The 17,712-nt window shown below is 36.9% G+C and overlaps 1 protein-coding gene across 1 annotated transcript; it reads right to left on the reverse strand.

The window, feature by feature from the left end:
- Window positions 1–757: 757 nt before the first annotated feature.
- On the reverse strand, window positions 758–7,423 carry LOC122015842 (UDP-galactose/UDP-glucose transporter 5B-like). The gene is made up of 11 exons (XM_042572908.1): window positions 6,929–7,423; window positions 6,276–6,389; window positions 6,106–6,198; window positions 5,924–5,989; window positions 4,368–4,466; window positions 3,550–3,629; window positions 2,632–2,744; window positions 1,530–1,618; window positions 1,261–1,347; window positions 1,113–1,181; window positions 758–1,036 (listed from the first exon to the last, which is right to left on the reverse strand). Exons 1-11 carry the CDS (start codon window positions 7,034–7,036, stop codon window positions 944–946), a joined length of 1,011 nt encoding a protein of 336 aa, XP_042428842.1. The 5' UTR covers window positions 7,037–7,423; the 3' UTR covers window positions 758–943.
- Window positions 7,424–17,712: the final 10,289 nt, after the last annotated feature.

Below are 17,712 nucleotides of genomic sequence, written 5' to 3' on the forward strand. Positions count from 1 at the left end.
AAAAAATGAATATAGATATATAAATGTTAGGCGTACGGTAGAATAAAGCATTAAGAAGGCCTTCAAGTCTGTATAAAAGTTTACTATGAATTATTTTAATTAAAAAAAATTATATAAAAGGTCCTTTCGAAAGTTTGCTACGAAGAACTCTTCAAGAGCCGAAATTTGTTTGGACTTAGGAAGATCTTCTTCAATTTATATATATATATATATATATATATATATATATATATATATAAAATTGAACGATCCCATGGAAAAAATAAAGATCTTCAAAAAATTAGATCAAAAGGTTGATAAATTTAAACCGTAAAATAAGACCGGCCCTCATGCCGTTGGGCTGTCCCTGCCTACGCCACACGTCAAGACAGTGAGGACCCTGCCTCGGTTTCTGTCAATAAATTAATAACTAGATATGTAAAGAAAAAAAATCATGGAATAAACAAAAATAAATAAATTAATATAATAAAATAATGTGAAATAAAACAAAAAGCTGCAAAACTCATGAATCTTTTAGAAGTGTCGATTATTGAATTCATGAAAAAATTGAGATGCTTTCGTTTTTGAGACAACGCGATAATGAATTTTTAAATTATACGAATAGGAACGAATTTATTTTATACGTTGACTAAATATATTTAAAATTATGACTATATGTCAATAATCTTAAATGTATTATTTTCTAAATAAATGTATACATTGAGCCTGTCCCCGCCGACTCCCATAAAATAATTTTATAAACAGTTTGTAATTTTAATTCACTTTTTCTATTTTTTGGTTGGTTATTTTTTATTTAAAAAAATATATCCGTGCAAAAGCGCGGGAATTACACTACCTAGTCAGACTAAAACACCATCCACCAGTTATCGCATGAATTAAGCAGATCTAAAAACCTGGCTTTCTTTCAAAATGGAAGGGAGAAATGCGTGCCTGAAACTATGTATCAGGCATTGCTACTCGATGAACTCGTGTGCTGTGGCCTCTGTGTCTGGCTCCTCAAAAAGCTCTTGGTGTATATCGATCCAAAAACAATTCCCTGAACAATAAGTTGTATTAGTCGAAGTACAGAAAGAAATATCAAAATCCAGAAAGAACGAGTAGAAAGTGTTTACAGCTCCAATCAGTTGTTCCCAACTAAGCGGATGAGCGAACCAAATGCAAGAAAGTAAGATGCTGACCAGCTAAAAAGATGTCCAAACATATGATTAGTACAGAAGTTGGACAAGGTTCGCAGATATTTTATTTTCTTAAACAACTCACCTGTCTGGTGGTCATGATGGTAGCAAATGTAAGAGCCCCGAAATTGCGAATTGTGTAAGAAATAAAAAACTGGCTAACAGTTGCTACCTGTGAACATTTGGTATGCCAAAAGAAAAAACATCGGGAGTATCTGTCAGAAACCTTCGCGTTTAGATCAAGCGCGTCATATCTAAAGACGCAAGACCTCGGAGGCGCAGTGCTAACTAATGTCCAAGCAACCATGAGAGCAGAAAGGGAAGGCGAAGGGAACTTGGGTAAAATATGCTTACAGTGGATAGAAGTGCTACATCGTAGAAGCAATCTTGGTGCTTGAACATGAAATTTATTGCTGAAAGAAGATGACCCTGTAGAATGAGTCCTGTAGAGAAAACCAACGACTGGTTAAATAAAATTCTAATGCAACTGCAGAGGCAAGAAAATGTAGCCCCTCAATAATGTAAAAAGGAAACCAAGAGAATTGGTATTTCCAGATGGAAAAAATGAGAAAAATATTAACGAGAATGCCAATAACAATCAAGGTGATGCTTGCTACAACACCCAATGGTCATTTAGATAGATTAGCATATAGCAAACAGTTCATATAAAAGGGAGAGCATATGGGTTGCACATATAACTGGGAAGAAAACAAGTCAGCTAGAGATGATTGCAAGTAAAGCTACTCTAAATTGAGATTAGACTGTAAACCAAGCCCTCAGAAGGCCCCTTTCAGCTCAGGACTTCAGTATCATTTGTGTTATTAAATTATATCATTACTAAGCCTAGTAGTTTGATCTACTACACCATTGTGGTTGAGGCATTATGCTTAAATTAAAATAATAAAAGGGGGAGTGCGAAGAGTATGGATATAAGTCGGTCTATTTCCTATGCTTGAGCTTTTGGAATGAGAAGTCAGCCAACTTTAAATAGTCATACCCATGACAAGAAACATCTATAGACGGAAGCAAGAAAAAGATGATGAGCATGCTAGTTTTGCACTTTCAGATAGGTAGTATTCTGCTAATCATATGCTAAACTTTCCATATGTTGATAGTCCCACAGCAACAAGATAAAAACTGAATTCATTTAGCAATATAATGGAAAAGCATTTTCAAACCTATATTAAAATCACATGCCTAATCATTTGTTCTTAGACATCAATACAATTTAGAAAATGAGATTCCAGAACTCTGCTTTTGCATCTGCAAAGAATCATGTAATTAGTCAAATCAGAGGACACTACTCAACAAAGGTTACACATGATTGATTTGCATAAAACAAATGATTTTCTGTTTTCAAAAAAAGAAACTATTACAGAAAGGTACGTAAGACAGTTGACCAGTGGTATGATTTTAAGCAATTCATTTTGAAGTGCAAGAATATAATGAATTTTACCGGTTAAACTGAGGAGACATGAACAAACTGTTGTGTAGAATATCTGATTATGTATTTCCATGTCATAACCTCTAAAAAGTTTGTCTTGAAATGTACTGGTGAAACCATCAAACCTGGAAAACATAAATGAAGAATGAGAAACTGGAATGTGACAATATGAACAATATTAATCACAGAATACTGGCAAATGTGACAATGTGACCTATAGTAATCAAAAAAATGCTGGCAACGAAACTAGCATATATCCATCACCAAATGAACTTCTAGTATTTATCAGAATAGTATTCTATAACATAGTACACTTATGTAAAGAGGGGTTGAAGACAGCTAGTAGTCCCTCAAGAGCTTAGACAGTGAACATATTTCAAATAAAAGCTAATCTAGCTAATCTGGCTTGAATCCTAAAATTATCAGAAACTTGTCTATCAAAAGGGTATGCTACTTTCAAAATCATAGAATTCCTAGCGATAGAAAAAAAAATATGGAAATATAATGTGCCAACTAAAACATTAATTCTATTTAAAATAGTGATGTAAGTTAAACAAGGACATACAACATAAAGTGCCATGATAAGAAGATACGTCAACCCAAAGAACAGTGTTCCAAGAAACTACTAATGATTGTTAAAAGTCTTCAGAGCAATAATATCCAGATAAATAATTTGTTACTAATGATTGGTGTATTAAAACCAATGTTAATACTACTAGGAATTATAAGTCATGTAGGTTTAGACCCATATTAGATGTTTTAGGACCAGGGTCCAAGTTGAGTCCTATATTTAACTTGTCATGGTTATCTCATACAACAAACAGTACAATATCTCTTTTATCCAAATTTAACAACCAGAGTACAAAAGAAATCAGATTCCTTCTATTATAGACACAAACATAATGAAACTAGAAACTAGTAAGGGTATACCCAAGATAACCAAGCATAAGACTAATTCCCCAGATAGTGCTTTCTCTTCCAGTATTATACGGGGTAATATCAGTTGATGCCTACAATGGAGAAGTTACATCAGACTTATTTAGAGAATCTTCAAAAAAAAAAAGTCAACTCCAGGCATTTGATCCTTGCATCTATAGATAAGATTGATATTATGAAGATCATGTATTAAACACAAATAACAACTTATTTATATAGTGACATGGAAGGTACATCTTAGCATACCCATAAGAAGAACTTGTAAGATGCAACAGAAAGATGCCTGATAGAATTGCAAAAGGTAGCAATCTAGCATAGACCTATAGGATCTTCTTAACACAGCATGCTTATGACAATAAGTCCCAAAAATATGAAAAGTATCGCTCCTACTTAGGTAGAAACATGTGGCAAAAGGCGATTCGCTCCCCCCAGCGCCCCCGCCAACCCGTCCCTAGGCCAACACGGAGGAGGTAAATCACGGGTGACTACTAGCCATTAGTGCAAATGGCTAAGACATGGGGGAGGTTATGCTCAGTCACACCGAGTTTCGACCTCAAGACCTCATGTGGCAACTCCCCATGTCTTAACCATCGCACCGCCCCGAGGGGACTACTTAGGTAGAAACATGCACATATGAGAACTGGTACTCGAGATGCATTATTCAAGTACAGGGATTTTTGGAAGTCAATTAATAAAGAAATATATAAAAACTAACAGCAAAATAAGACATCTGAGAAACAACTATCAAATAAATGACCAGATCTATCCAGAAAAATCTAGGAAAGAATTCAAAATCTAAGATTTATGCTTACTGGATATAGAATAAATACAGCACATCCAATTGTCACAAGCAGAGCAAATAGATAGTCTTTCCCATTATATTTCTTCTGCATTATAAGTGTTCCCCAAACCTGATACACAAGAAATACTGATCACAGATGCACAAACAAAGAAAACTTCCTAAGAAAATATTGCAAGGCGTGATAACAATGTTCAAAATATAATTTACTAAAACTGAAGGACAAATATGAAACTCAACCATGACTCCGAAACTAAAAGCGTGATGAAACTTATCAGGATATCTAAACACTGTTAAGTGTCAATACTTGAGTTCAACAAGGAATTCATATGGCCAGATCAATGCAAAGATTATATAACTATAGTGGGATGTGATTGACATTAAGTTACTAAAAAAGTGTCAATTAACAAACATTTCCTTCTAATGGATGGTAAATGTAGTGAAACCTTCCATATCTCTGCGTAAAGTGAGGCCATCCTTTCCATGATAAATTTACAGAAACAGTAGGCACCAGAAATGTTCCAAGTAACAAGAAACATACATCAGAAAGGAGAAAAAAAAGATTCATGCTCAAAACTAGGAACAAGAATCTCAGAATTTTAACCCATCATAGACCACAAAATTGGAGTGACATCTAATTCAAAATATTTTACACATACCTAGACATGACAAGGTAATGGGTCAAAAAATTTAATACAGACAGGCTCAAAAAATACATAATTGTGAACTTTGCTGCTTTATCCATACAACTAGACATGGCATCTATTCTGATAAAAACTCTGTATAAATAAAAGAAGAAGCGTCAATTTTGCTAATTAAAAGCATGTTGATGTTTGATCTTAGAGACCCACATCAGCCAATGCTGCGAGACAGTATCACAAGGCTCATTAATTTTCTCACTGACTTCAGGTACAGATTGAAATGGTTGCGTTGCAATCAGCTATTGAACCAGTTTGCTGATACAGTATCAGAATATGAAACCACATTGAACAATATCCATGTAAGAAATAATTGAAAAGAATACAAGACCAACATGAGAAAAATTTCTCAGTGTAAAATTTTACCACACTGATGGTCAATATAGTAACAAACTACAGTCGACACAAATTCACAAACTAGAAATGTTCTTTGATGCATCTTCCACTAGACTGGATTAGAAGAACAGTGTATTTGGTATTCTTCAAGAAAGCTAGGAGTAACAAATATTTAAATACCACTTCCATATAATTAATAAATCCAATAGGAAAAACAGGAAATATTGTGCAATCACTGATGGACTAACCAAGCTAAAATGAAATAGAACAAGGTTTTCATGCCAATGAAAACAACAAACACATTAATGTTTATCCTTAATATCCCAAATCCTCCAGTTCAACACATATCAATTTTATGTTGACTGCTGAACAATTTAAAAGCCAACAAAAAGAATGGCACAGAAGGAAAAGGTAAATCGTTAGACAAAGAAAAATCGGAATCATATCAAATGCCATTTGGACAGAAAACCAGATATGTTTTAAGATGAAGCAGAAATTATATTTAAAGATAGACATAATCTTGATGGAGATTTACCATGACAGGTATCATTTTTGCGCATTTTGCAAGGGTCTGCACTGGAAAACTAACATATTTCAGGGCCTGAAACAACCAAGAATAATTTTACTTGTACTGGAGACACAAAGACAAAGGAAGCAGAAAGGCTTCTGATTAAGTCCAAAAGATGATGATAAAGTCACTGAACAAAAGTTAGTTACCTCATATTGGCAGGTTGTGGTTAGTATGTTAGATATAGATACCGCACAATACTTGTACATGGGTGCTACTGGATCCAGTGACTTTTTACTTGCCTATGGAACAACAAGCATGGAATGGTTTTCTTTAAATCAGGCTAGCTAAACATGAAATAGAGACATATAAAACTCACCAGCAAAACTCCTGCAGATACTGCAGATGTCATAATGCGATTGCAGAAGACAAGAAACAGTGAATATCTAAAATATTCTTTGTTTATCCCATATGGAATTCTCATTATCTTCTCCTGAAAATAAAAGCAATCTAGTGAGCAAGATAAAAAGTAGAAATCCAAGATTCTCCAGGGTACCACATGATACTGCTTGGTTGGAATAACCCGTGCAGATCTTTAGTGAGATTTAGGAGTATACATGAAAATAATTTCATAAACTTGAATGTTTATATAGTTTCAATTGAATTGAAGAGTGCAGAATGGAGGTGAAATAGCACCCTACACTGAATGGATAAACTAGCGTAGTAGCAACTGATTACACCAAACTTTTGTCCAGTGAATTATGAAAATGATGAAAAGTGCAATTTTGAATTTTCCGACCATATGCACTATTCATTACACCACCAAGATTATTGAACTTCCCTACTTAAACGAGAAGAGTTACTCCAGGTTTTGAGTAGAATAATTAGAGACCATATGCACTCATTTCAAATTTTTGTTTATTTATTGAGAATAAAAGGACAAACGAAAATCGTTCCGTTAACACAATCAGAAATATTATAAGATATACACATCGCTAGGGTTTGCCGAAATGGATGAGTATGCTGATCTACCTGTAGGATGCCATAGATAAGCAGGCTGCTCATGATCCCAAACACCGCGAAAGCGCACTTGAACACCCTGTTCTCCTTCACTTGTGCCGCACCAAGGAGTTCAGCCATTGTGTTATGCTCGCACGCGACGTGTCCACGAGCGGCGACGCGCTCCAGTCACGAGACCGTAGAGGAATCGTCGAGATTTCTGTTTCCCCAATTTAGAACCAGAGGGGATTTGGTCGGGTTGGGTAAGAGAGAAGCTGAGGCGGTCGGGTCGCCGCAGGAGCAGCTGGATAGGAGCCGGGAGTGCGATGCGTGTAGCTCGGTCGACCACTGCTTGGGTTGGCACAGGAAGCGGATCGCGACCTCGAGTCACCACTGCAGGTAGCAGCGGCGATACGCGCCAAGGGTTGGATGTGCCGGTGCTAGAGATCGGCGGAGGACGACGGCTGGCGGTGATCTGAGATGGCCAAGGGAAGTTAGTCGAATCTGTGGGTCAGCTGAAGAATCAGACGGCATTATAAAATTAATAAATTATAGAAGGAGAAAATCCATTTTTTTTAATGTCCTATGATATTATGATTTACCTTAAAAATAGATGATAATATGGATGATAGGAAGGAAAAAATAATAAAAATTATTATTATTATTGATTTTTTTTTTATTGATTTAAGGGGAGGTACTTAGAAATCTAAATACATGCATCTGTGTCTTCCTAAACAATCTCTTAAGATTGTGTATCTATCCTTCATATTCACAGTGTGTTCTGTTCCTAATTTGTCAAATCAAATAAAGCATACAAGCAAAATGTCGAGCTTTGTTGAATGCCGTCCCAAGGTGTTCCTCGGCTCTTTCACCGTACTAGATGTGCTATTCAGACATAGCCATAAAAGCCCAATCACTTGACAATCAAACAGAATGTGAGCTTATGTTTCCTCCGCTTGTAGGCACAATGGACCCATCTTGCATGGGACGGCCTTAGACTTTGTTAAATAAATAAATAGGTCATTTGTATTCAAATGAGAAAACTTTATCTAAATTGAAGGGACTAAACGCATGTATTTACTGTATAGTGTTGGTGGGTGACAGCATGACGATGACAGGTTGACAATGTGATGGTGGTGGCGCTGGACAGTGGCTGTCTTTGTGGTCGAAAAGTTTGAGGGACGGATGAGTAAAAGTGAATTCCAAAAAATAAAAATAGGACTAAGTCGGTGAATGAGGAAGAAAAGGGGAGGAAGAAAAGGTACGCTCCGATGCATGTTTTTCTTTTTTATTTTAGAATTTATAATTATTCATTAATAATATTCGTGAATAATATTCGTAGATATTATGAATAATATTTATGAACCATATTCATTAATAAAATTCTTATCAATATGCTAAATAAATAATAAAATAAATAAATTTGAATTATCAAACTCAATAATTAATCAAATAAATTTGAATTGAGAGTTCGATAACATTTAAACGAGTTAAGCTTGAACTAAGCTCAAACCAAGTTTAAATTGAGAGTTCAATAATATCTAAACAAATCAAACTCAAGGAACTAATTGTTGGGCGTTACACTTGGCAGACGAAAGGGTTCGTCCCTTTCGCTGCTGCAAATGCCAGGGAGACGAAGGGGCGTCCTTTCCCCTTCGTCTTCCTCAACCTTCTTATAAGAGGCGTCCAAGGCAATCAGAGGGGAGAGAGGATAGTTTCTGGCGATCAGAAGTGCGCAGAAGAGCAGTGGAGGTGATCGTGTGAGCAAAGGGAGAACATCCGTAGGGACGGGATTTGGTTTGTGGAAGAGTTCGAGAAAGTTCCGTGTGGTGATCTTCTCGGCGACAGCAGCAGCGACGTCTCCGGCGGTTCATCGGTGACTTCATCGACCGGCGTCTTCGGTTGCGGTTCTTCGGGAGATCAATGTGAGTGTTTATGGTTTCCGCATTATTATTTTAATTACTTCGTTTAAGTTTTCATGCTCTCAAAACTACCAACAATGGTATCAGAGCATGTATAGTTTTGACAGCATGAAAAACGACGCCGAAAAGCTCGTGTTTTTTCTTCTTCTATTGCGAAGAAGAAGATGAACAGTGAATTGAATCGATTGAAATTTCGTTTCAATCGATTCAAAAAATCGCAAACAGCGTGTATTTTTTGTTTGAATCGATTGTTCAATCGATTCAAATATTTGAATCGATTGAATAAAGAATTGAATCGATTCAATTGACGACACAGTGCTTTGTTGAATCGATTCGTCAATCGATTAAAAATCATGCACAATAATATTTTCGATATTTGAATCGATTCATTTCAAAATCTGAATCGATTAAAGATCGAATGAAAAAGGAATGAACAGTGCTTGTATTTAACGAAGCACAGTGCGGCATGCAAATTTTTTATTTTTGAATCGATTCAATAACGAATTTGAATTGATTAAATATATAAAATAAAAACAAAACGTGTAAGAAAGAAAAAAAAGGGCATGCACACCTTTTTTCCGAACAGTAGGTATATTTGATTAAATATTTTTTAATTAATTAAATACATATAGTAAATGTATTATTAATTAATAAATAAATATTTAATTAAATTATGGTTCAATTTACAGAAAATAGAACCCTACCAACTTGATCAATCAAACTCAGGTCTAGTTTAAATTATTAATTGATTTAGGCAGACCAATTTGATTCAATGATACCTAAAGCTGGTTTAAATTATTTATTGATTTAACCAGTCCGGTTTATTATTGAATTAATTGGGTATTCTTGATTACAGAAGTTGGGCTGATCAAATATGACCGGATTAGTTCTGTTGTGTCAAATTTGATCAGAAACATTGGATTTGTTCTAATGAGTCAGACTTAATTCAATGGGCAATTGAATAAATCAAACGGACCTGAGTTTGATTAATAAGTCTGTGATTGACTCAAATGGGCTTAAACGAAAACAGAACATAAGTCCAATTAGATTAGTTCTAATAAGGACAATAGATTAAGCTTAAGATTCGGATTTATGATCGACCAATCCAATGTGTCAGTCACATAAGACTCCCCAAAATAAGGAAATTTGTTTTTCTTGATTGCTTGTGTATACTGTATATTTTGTTCTATATGTGGAAATTGAATTTGACCGGTTTTGTACTGGTCAGTCGATTTTGTACTGACATCATGTTTTTCAATTCCAGATACAAAGAACGATATACACGATGACTGGTCGCTATGAACGACAACATGAGCTGTGGGAGGAGATCAAGAAGCTGGAATATGACCCAGATCATGGAGTCGGTAGGCTTATTGGTCGGCTCAATTGGTTATTCTGGAATCTCGAGCAAGAAGGGTATCCCGTTCAGGAAACAGAAAGAAGATTTTCTCTGGTTTATTCATTATCGGAACATCTGAGGCAGATAGCATCCAACTTTGGGATGATTCTGATGGGCACATCTCATACTCAGAGATGTGCAGACAGCTACTTCATCTGCAATGGGGTCCTGATGAATCTGAAGAGGATCCATAAATGGAATCTGAAGATTTAGAGGAGGATCCAAATCCTGTAGAATCTGAAGATGATCCTGAAATGAACCTTGAAGAATTTGAAGAGGATCCAGAAATGAATCCTGAAGATTCTGAGGAAGATCCAGAGATGGATTCCGAGGATGATCCAGAGATGGATCCTGAGGAGGATCTAGAGATGGATCCCGAAGGATCAGAGGAGGATCCTCAGGAGTGTGTAGAAGATCCAGAGATGGATCTGATGGATACATCTGAGGCTGATCCACCTATCATAGAATCTGGGAGAAACGAGATGCAATTACCCACTGCTCTAGCATTTATCCTAGTGGGAGTAGTGCTAGCTTATCTAGTTTATTAGTGTTCTGTTACTGTCGTTATGTACGAACAGTGTTAGCTCATCTAGTTTTTGAGTCATGTAATAATTTCTGTTGGTTTGTACGAACAGAATTATATAATAAAAGTTATGTTATATGTTAACTAACTTGGAAATGATTAGTTCATTTCATGATATGATTAGTTCATATAAATATGATTCGTTCATATAAAATGATTTGTTCATTAGTTGGGATATGTGTAATATAATTGATCAGTGTTGATTAGATTAGAACATACAAATGATGAGTGGAAACAATGTTATCACTTGATTTTGTAAACTAACTCTAATTTACACTGAGTCAATAAATAGTTGCACATATATGAATTACACTGAAATAATAAATAATTTGTTTATTTATATAGATCATGGCAACTAAAAACATCATAGCTGAACTCAATAAGGGTGAGAAATTATATGGGGATAACTACAAAATCTGGCACCTCAAGATACAATATGTTCTTGAGGAACAAGAAGTTCTGGAGACTGTAAACCAAATCATGGAGGAACCGGTTGAGGGTTCCACAGCACAGCACAGACGTGACCTTGATGCCTATAAGGCATGAAAAAGAAATGACTCCATTGCTAAGGGTATATTGATTAGTTCAATGGTGGATGACCTGGTATTTGAGTATGAGCCATTACCATCGGCTCATGCTGTCTGGGTAGCCCTTAGAGAGAAGTATAGTGGAGTTAGTTTGAGTAAGCTCCGTCAGCTAACTATCAAGTTTGATAGTTGTAAAAAGCGCTCGAATGTTACCATGGCTCAACATCTCAGGGAGATGGGTAACATGATTCGAGAGCTGAAGACTGCAGGTTATACATTGACCGATGAACAACAGGTTCAGGCAGTTATCCGTTCCCTTCCTGATTCTTGGGAAACGATGAAACAGAACCTGACTCATAGTGAGAGTATCAAGACTTTCACTGATGTCTCACGTCATGTGGAACTTGAGGCGGAGAGGATTGAATCCGCAAGGATTTTGGGTCAAGCTTTTGTAGCTGAAGGTTCTGGTTCCAAGAATAAGAACAAGTGGTTCAAGAAAGGAAAGGGGAAAGGAAAGGAAGTTAATGCTGTTGCTGCGAAAAACCAAATCAAGAAGAAAGGAAAGAAAAATGGACAAAAACCTAGGAGCAAGTTGACCTGCTTCAACTGTGGCAAGAAGGGCCATTTTGCTCGGGATTGTACAGAGCCTAAAAAGGTAAATCCATTTTTGTCTTCTTTCCATGAGCAATATGTTGCAAGTACAGTGTTGTTAGCTGATTCGTATCCTTTGTGGATTGTAGATTCAGGAGCAACGAACCACGTAGCTCGTGATCGAGTTACATATGTGGAGTACCGTCGGGTACCAGCTGGCAACAAATGGATATATGTAGGAAACAATGCAAGAATAAAAGTCAAAGGAATTGGCACTTGCAAGCTCAACCTACGTGGTGGAGGCACCTTGTTTCTACATGATGTCCTATACGCTCCTGAGATTCGACGGAATCTGGTTTCCGTTATTTGTCTTCTTGATTTAGGTTACAATGTAAATTTTTATAGCCGTTGTGTGGAACTTCGAATTAACTCTGTGTTAATTGGATATGGTTATGTAACAAATGGTTTTATGGTTCTTGATGTAGAACCAAATAATAATAGTTGTTTTTCAGACATTGCTCTTACTAGTAATGCTGATGTTAATGATGAAATTTGGCATGCTAGATTGAGACATATAGGACAAGAACGAATGAATAGATTAGCTAAGGAGGGCCTATTAGGCACTCATGCTAAGATTAACTTGTCTATATGTGAGCATTGTCTTGTTGGAAAGGCGACTAGGAAACCATTTGGTAAGGCTATTAGGGCTGATTCACCATTGTAATTAATTCATTCGGATATTTGTGGTCTAATGAATGTGAAGGCTAGAAATGAGAGTTCTTATTTCATTACATTTATCGATGACTTCACACGTTTTGGTCATGTGTATTTGATTTCTCACAAATCTGAAGCATTGGATTGCTTTATTCGTTACTTGAACGAAGTTGAGAATCAATTGGAACGTAAGGTTAAAACCTTGCGCACTGACCGTGGAGGAGAATATTTGTCTGATCAGTTCAAGACAATGTGTAATGAGAAAGAGATTATTAGACAGCTAACTATCCCTGGAACTCCACAACAAAATGGGGTTGCTGAAAGAAGAAATATGACTCTTCTTGAAATGGTTAGGTCTATGATGGCGCAAGCTAATTTGCCAATCTCCTATTGGGGAGATGCATTGCTAGTAGCGATCTATATACTTAACAAAGTGCCTTCAAAGTCAGTTCCATCTACCCCACATGAACGTTGGACAGGCAGAAAACCAGATTTGAGTAATCTGAGACCTTGGGGGTCAGCTGCCTACGTTCATGATAAGACTCACGAATATGGAAAACTATGACCCAGAGGTAAGAAGTGTATCTTTATAAGGTACTCTGAGACCTCTAAAGGTTATGTTTTTATTGGTGAGTGACAAGATGGAACCATCTCTGAAATAGAGTCAAGAGATGCTACTTTTCTACAAACTGAGTTCCCAACACGAGGTGAAGTTGATAAGACAATTCCTCTATATGAGATAGAGGAGGAGGATAATGTTCCTTTATCAACAAATCAGGAGATGCCTGAATCTAGTCAACCGAGTGGGAGTAATTTGCCACTGAATGAGTCAGTTTCTCAACAGTCTAACCTTCGAAGAAGTAGTTGCCAGATTATTCCTCGAAGAAGGTTTGATATTGAGAATGAGGCATTAATGGTTCTCCCAGTTGACGATGAGGAACCTCGAACAGTTGAGGAAGCTATGAGCAGCTCAGTTAGAAAAGAATGGAAAGTTGCAATGGATGAAGAAATGGAGTCAATGAGAAAGAATCAAGTTTGGGATTTAGTCGATCTTCCTTCGGGCCGAAGGGCTATTGGGAATAAGTGGATTCTCAAAGTAAAGAGGAAAGCAGATGGATCGATTAATCGATACAAAGCTCGATTAGTTGCAAAAGGATATACCCAAATGGAGGGTATTGACTTTGAAGAGACATTCTCCCCAGTTGTAAAGTTTGTGTCAATACGTGTCATCCTAGCTATAGTAGCACACTATGACATGGAATTACATCAGATGAATGTAAAAATGGCTTTCCTTAATGGTAATCTTGACGAATAAATCTCTATGGTACAACCAGAAGGTTATGTTGCTGAAGGCCAAGAGAAAAGAGTATGTAGACTTCGGAAGTCTATATATGGGCTAAAGCAAGCGTCAAGACAATGGAACATAAGATTTAATGAAGTAATATTATCTTATGGTTTCGAAATGATCAATGAAGATCATTGTGTTTACCTAGGAAGGAAAAAGGAAAGCATGTCATTTTATCATTATATGTTGATGATATGCTAATAGCTGGAAGTGACATAAAGTGTGTGATAGAAGTCAAAAGTTGGCTTTCATCACAATTTGACATAATAGATATGGGAGAGCAGAGTACATCTTAGGAGTGAAGATCGTTAGAGACCGATCAAAGAGACTTTTGGGTTTGTCTCAAGAAGCTTATATCACTAAGATGCTACAACACTTCAATATGTCAGATTGCAATATTGCACAGACGCCTATTGCGAAAGGTACTGTCTTGAGCAAAAGTATGTATCCAAAGACTCCTGAGGAAATAGCCGAAATGAAGAAGAAACCATATGCCAATGCTATTGGTAGTTTGATATACACTATGTTGTGTACTCGTCCCGATATAAACTATACTGTTGGCTTAGTTAGTCGTTTCCAGTCAAACCCAGGATCGAGACACTGGAAAGCGGTGAAGAGGATATTCAGATATCTTAAAGGAACAGCTGATTATTGCCTCTGTTTCCAAGGATCAGATATGAGCCTAAGTGGCTACTCAGATGCAGATTGGGCAGGGGACCTTGATGACAGAAAATCCACATCTGGCTATGTCTTCTTGCTGAATGATGGCGCCATCTCATGGAACAGCAAGAAGCAGGCTTGTGTAGCCTTGTCGACAATGGAAGCTGAATATGTGGCTTGTGCAGCGGCTGTGCAAGAGGCTGTCTGGCTAAGAAGGTTCCTGAAGCATCTGAGGATTGCTGAGGATAATGGGAGTCCTGTTACTGTGTACTGTGACAGTCAAGCTGCGATAGCTTTTTCCAAGGATCCCAAATATCACAGCAAAGGTAAGCATATAAAAATTAAGTATAATTTTGTAAGGGATATTGTTGATAAGAAAAAGATTATTCTTGAGTACATCCCTACACGAAATATGTTTGCTGATCCTTTTACGAAGCCATTGACTAAAGAGTCATTTTATGGGCATATGAAGTCTTTGGGACTTCGAAGAATGTAACTAATTGTAAAGACATTTTGATAAATAAAAATGTCATGATTTATTCAGTGTATATGTGTCTTTGTTACATTCGAATAAAAGTCTCGATAAGCATGTTGGCAGATTGGGATTGGTCCACTCACATGGACAATCATCTCTATTTGTTAAGTATGAATAGAGGTAAGACCGTTGCTTATGGGACAACTTTTGTAGCTGTGAATAGAGACATACCCATAAGTTAAGGTCGCCTTGATATTTGTGTCAAGATGAGATCATTTGTGTAATGATTGGAGTAAATGCACCCACCATTTACTGAATCTGCTTGAAGCCATATTAGAATTCATATGTTGAATTCAGGATTAGACATTGGGAATGTCTAGATCGAAATCTGTACGATGTTAAAATTGGGAAAAACATGTGCTCTTTTGGTAAAGAGAATAACATCGTAGCATGTGATTCATACCACATGTGCTATGGCGACAAGAAGGGTTGTAGGAGAATGGATCCCTGCTTCTCTACTATGTGAGACCCTTGAGATTATAAATTAATCTCGATTTTACCCTAAGTGACTATTTAGCTATCTACTTGAAGTTTTGATCAGTGTTTGCTACTTTAGCATGTTTCCTATTGGCTATGGATGATTCGGTCTATGGAGCATAACTAGGAAAGCAACTGATTAGAATGAATGGATTCTAGCTAAAAAGGAAGATTAAAATTGATTTACATCTGCAACATTTATTCATTGGTACCGGTTACATTTTTAGTTCAGTACATAAAATGTAATTGTGAATAATTTGTTTGATTGGAGGGGTTGAACATGCTCTTGACATATGGTCAATATGAGGGATTAGAGATGTTCATGATGATGTAAATAATTTAATCTGGGGTAAAGGCAAGCCATTTATGTCTATGATTCGTTCTATGGACATTTATGTCTCTGATTTGTTCTATGGAGTAGCTAAGTAAGGTGTGACAATCTTCTTAGCAATTGAATGCTCACTGTGCTTGCTGTCGCACGAATCATTTTCCCTAATGTATGGAATGGATGTTCTGATCTAGTCTTTGTGACTTGATTCTTATAAAGTCTGTGTGACTTATTTGGTCTTTGTGACTAAATTTTGCTCTGGTCTTCGTGACTTGATCCTCATAAAGTCTTCGTGACTTATTTGGTCTTTGTGACTAAATTTTGCTCTGGTCCTCGTGACTTAATCCTCATAAAGTCTTCGTGACTTATTTGGTCTTTGTGACTAATTTCGCTCCGGTCTTCGTGACTTGATCACCTTGTAGTCTATGTGACTAACATGGTCTATGTGACCATATGGATTGACTTGGACGAGTGGGAGATGTTGGGCGTTACACTTGGCAGACGAAAGGGTTCGTCCCTTTCGCTGCTGCAAATGCCAGGGAGACGAAGGGGCGTCCTTTCCCCTTCGTCTTCCTCAGCCTTCTTATAAGAGGCGTCCAAGGCAATCAGAGGGGAGAGAGGATAGTTTCTGGCGATCAGAGGTGCGCAGAAGAGCAATGGAGGTGATCGTGTGAGCAAAGGGAGAACATCCGTAGGGACGGGATTTGGTTTGTGGAAGAGTTCGAGAAGGTTTCGTGTGGTGATCTTCTCGGCGACAGCAACAGCGACGTCTCCGGCGGTTCATCGGCGACTTCATCGACTGGCGTCTTCGGTTGCGGTTCTTCGAGAGATCAATGTGAGTGTTTATGGTTTCCGCATTATTATTTTAATTACTTCGTTTAAGTGTTCTTGCTCTCAAAACTACCAACACTAATAATATATAAGAACCATCGGATATAGGTCCTGATATTGTATTATCTGATCTAGTAAATCAGATAATTTTTTATCCTAATAACTAAATCAACCTGATTCATGATCACCATAATCCTCGTATAACGATTCACTGAAAGAGTAACCTCCTCCGCATCAATCTCACTCCATCTTGATAAATTGAGAGAGCGTGAGTAAAATCCAAAAGAGAAAGGATAGAATTCAAAATTTGGAAAGTGTTTCAAAACCATGAGCTTTAATCATGAAATTGCCTCGTAATTTGAATATGACGTAAAAATTAAAAGGACATTCATCATTTATGTTTTTATCATATGAACATTACTTTAAAATTAAATGAGCATCCCTCTAGGTCTCTTTTAAAATAATTTATCCAAAATATTTTTATATTATTTTATTGGTTAATATATGTTGCCAAAGATATTAATAAATTAATCGAATTTAAATATATCAAATTAAATTCAACTTATCTGTTGAGATGACATGAATTGATAATCTCAAGCTGTTAGCGGGGCTGGTTCTGTCAAGCTTCCAGTGGTCTGAGCCACGGAGTCGATGTGATGCGTAACAGAATCGGGAGTCAATCGTAGAGTCGGAAAGAGAATTCACTGAGTAAGATACCGAGGCCTGCGTTCAATGCAGTTTCCTTGCAACAAATTCGCCCCACCTCCGACTATGCTTCGAGATTCTCTCGGGTCGTCTATTTTCCAGGATACAATGGTAAAACCACGAACACAACCAAGCATTGATTGTTCGTGACGAACTGAGAATACACCTGAGTACTATCACGAGTAGTTCAGCTGAGCGGA

The sequence above is a fragment of the Zingiber officinale genome, chromosome 1A (genome assembly GCF_018446385.1).
Source record: "Zingiber officinale cultivar Zhangliang chromosome 1A, Zo_v1.1, whole genome shotgun sequence".
Taxonomy (NCBI): Eukaryota; Viridiplantae; Streptophyta; class Magnoliopsida; order Zingiberales; family Zingiberaceae; genus Zingiber; species Zingiber officinale.

Coding starts and splice junctions, on each gene's coding strand:
- LOC122015842 (XM_042572908.1), bottom strand. CDS start 7,036: ATGGCTGAACTCCTTGGTGCGGCACAAGTGAAGGAGAACAGGGTGTTC. Junction 6,390..6,928: donor TTATCTATGGCATCCTACAG/GTAGATCAGCAT, acceptor TTTTATTTTCAG/GAGAAGATAATGAGAATTCC. Junction 5,990..6,105: donor CCACAACCTGCCAATATGAG/GTAACTAACTTT, acceptor TGGTTGTTTCAG/GCCCTGAAATATGTTAGTTT.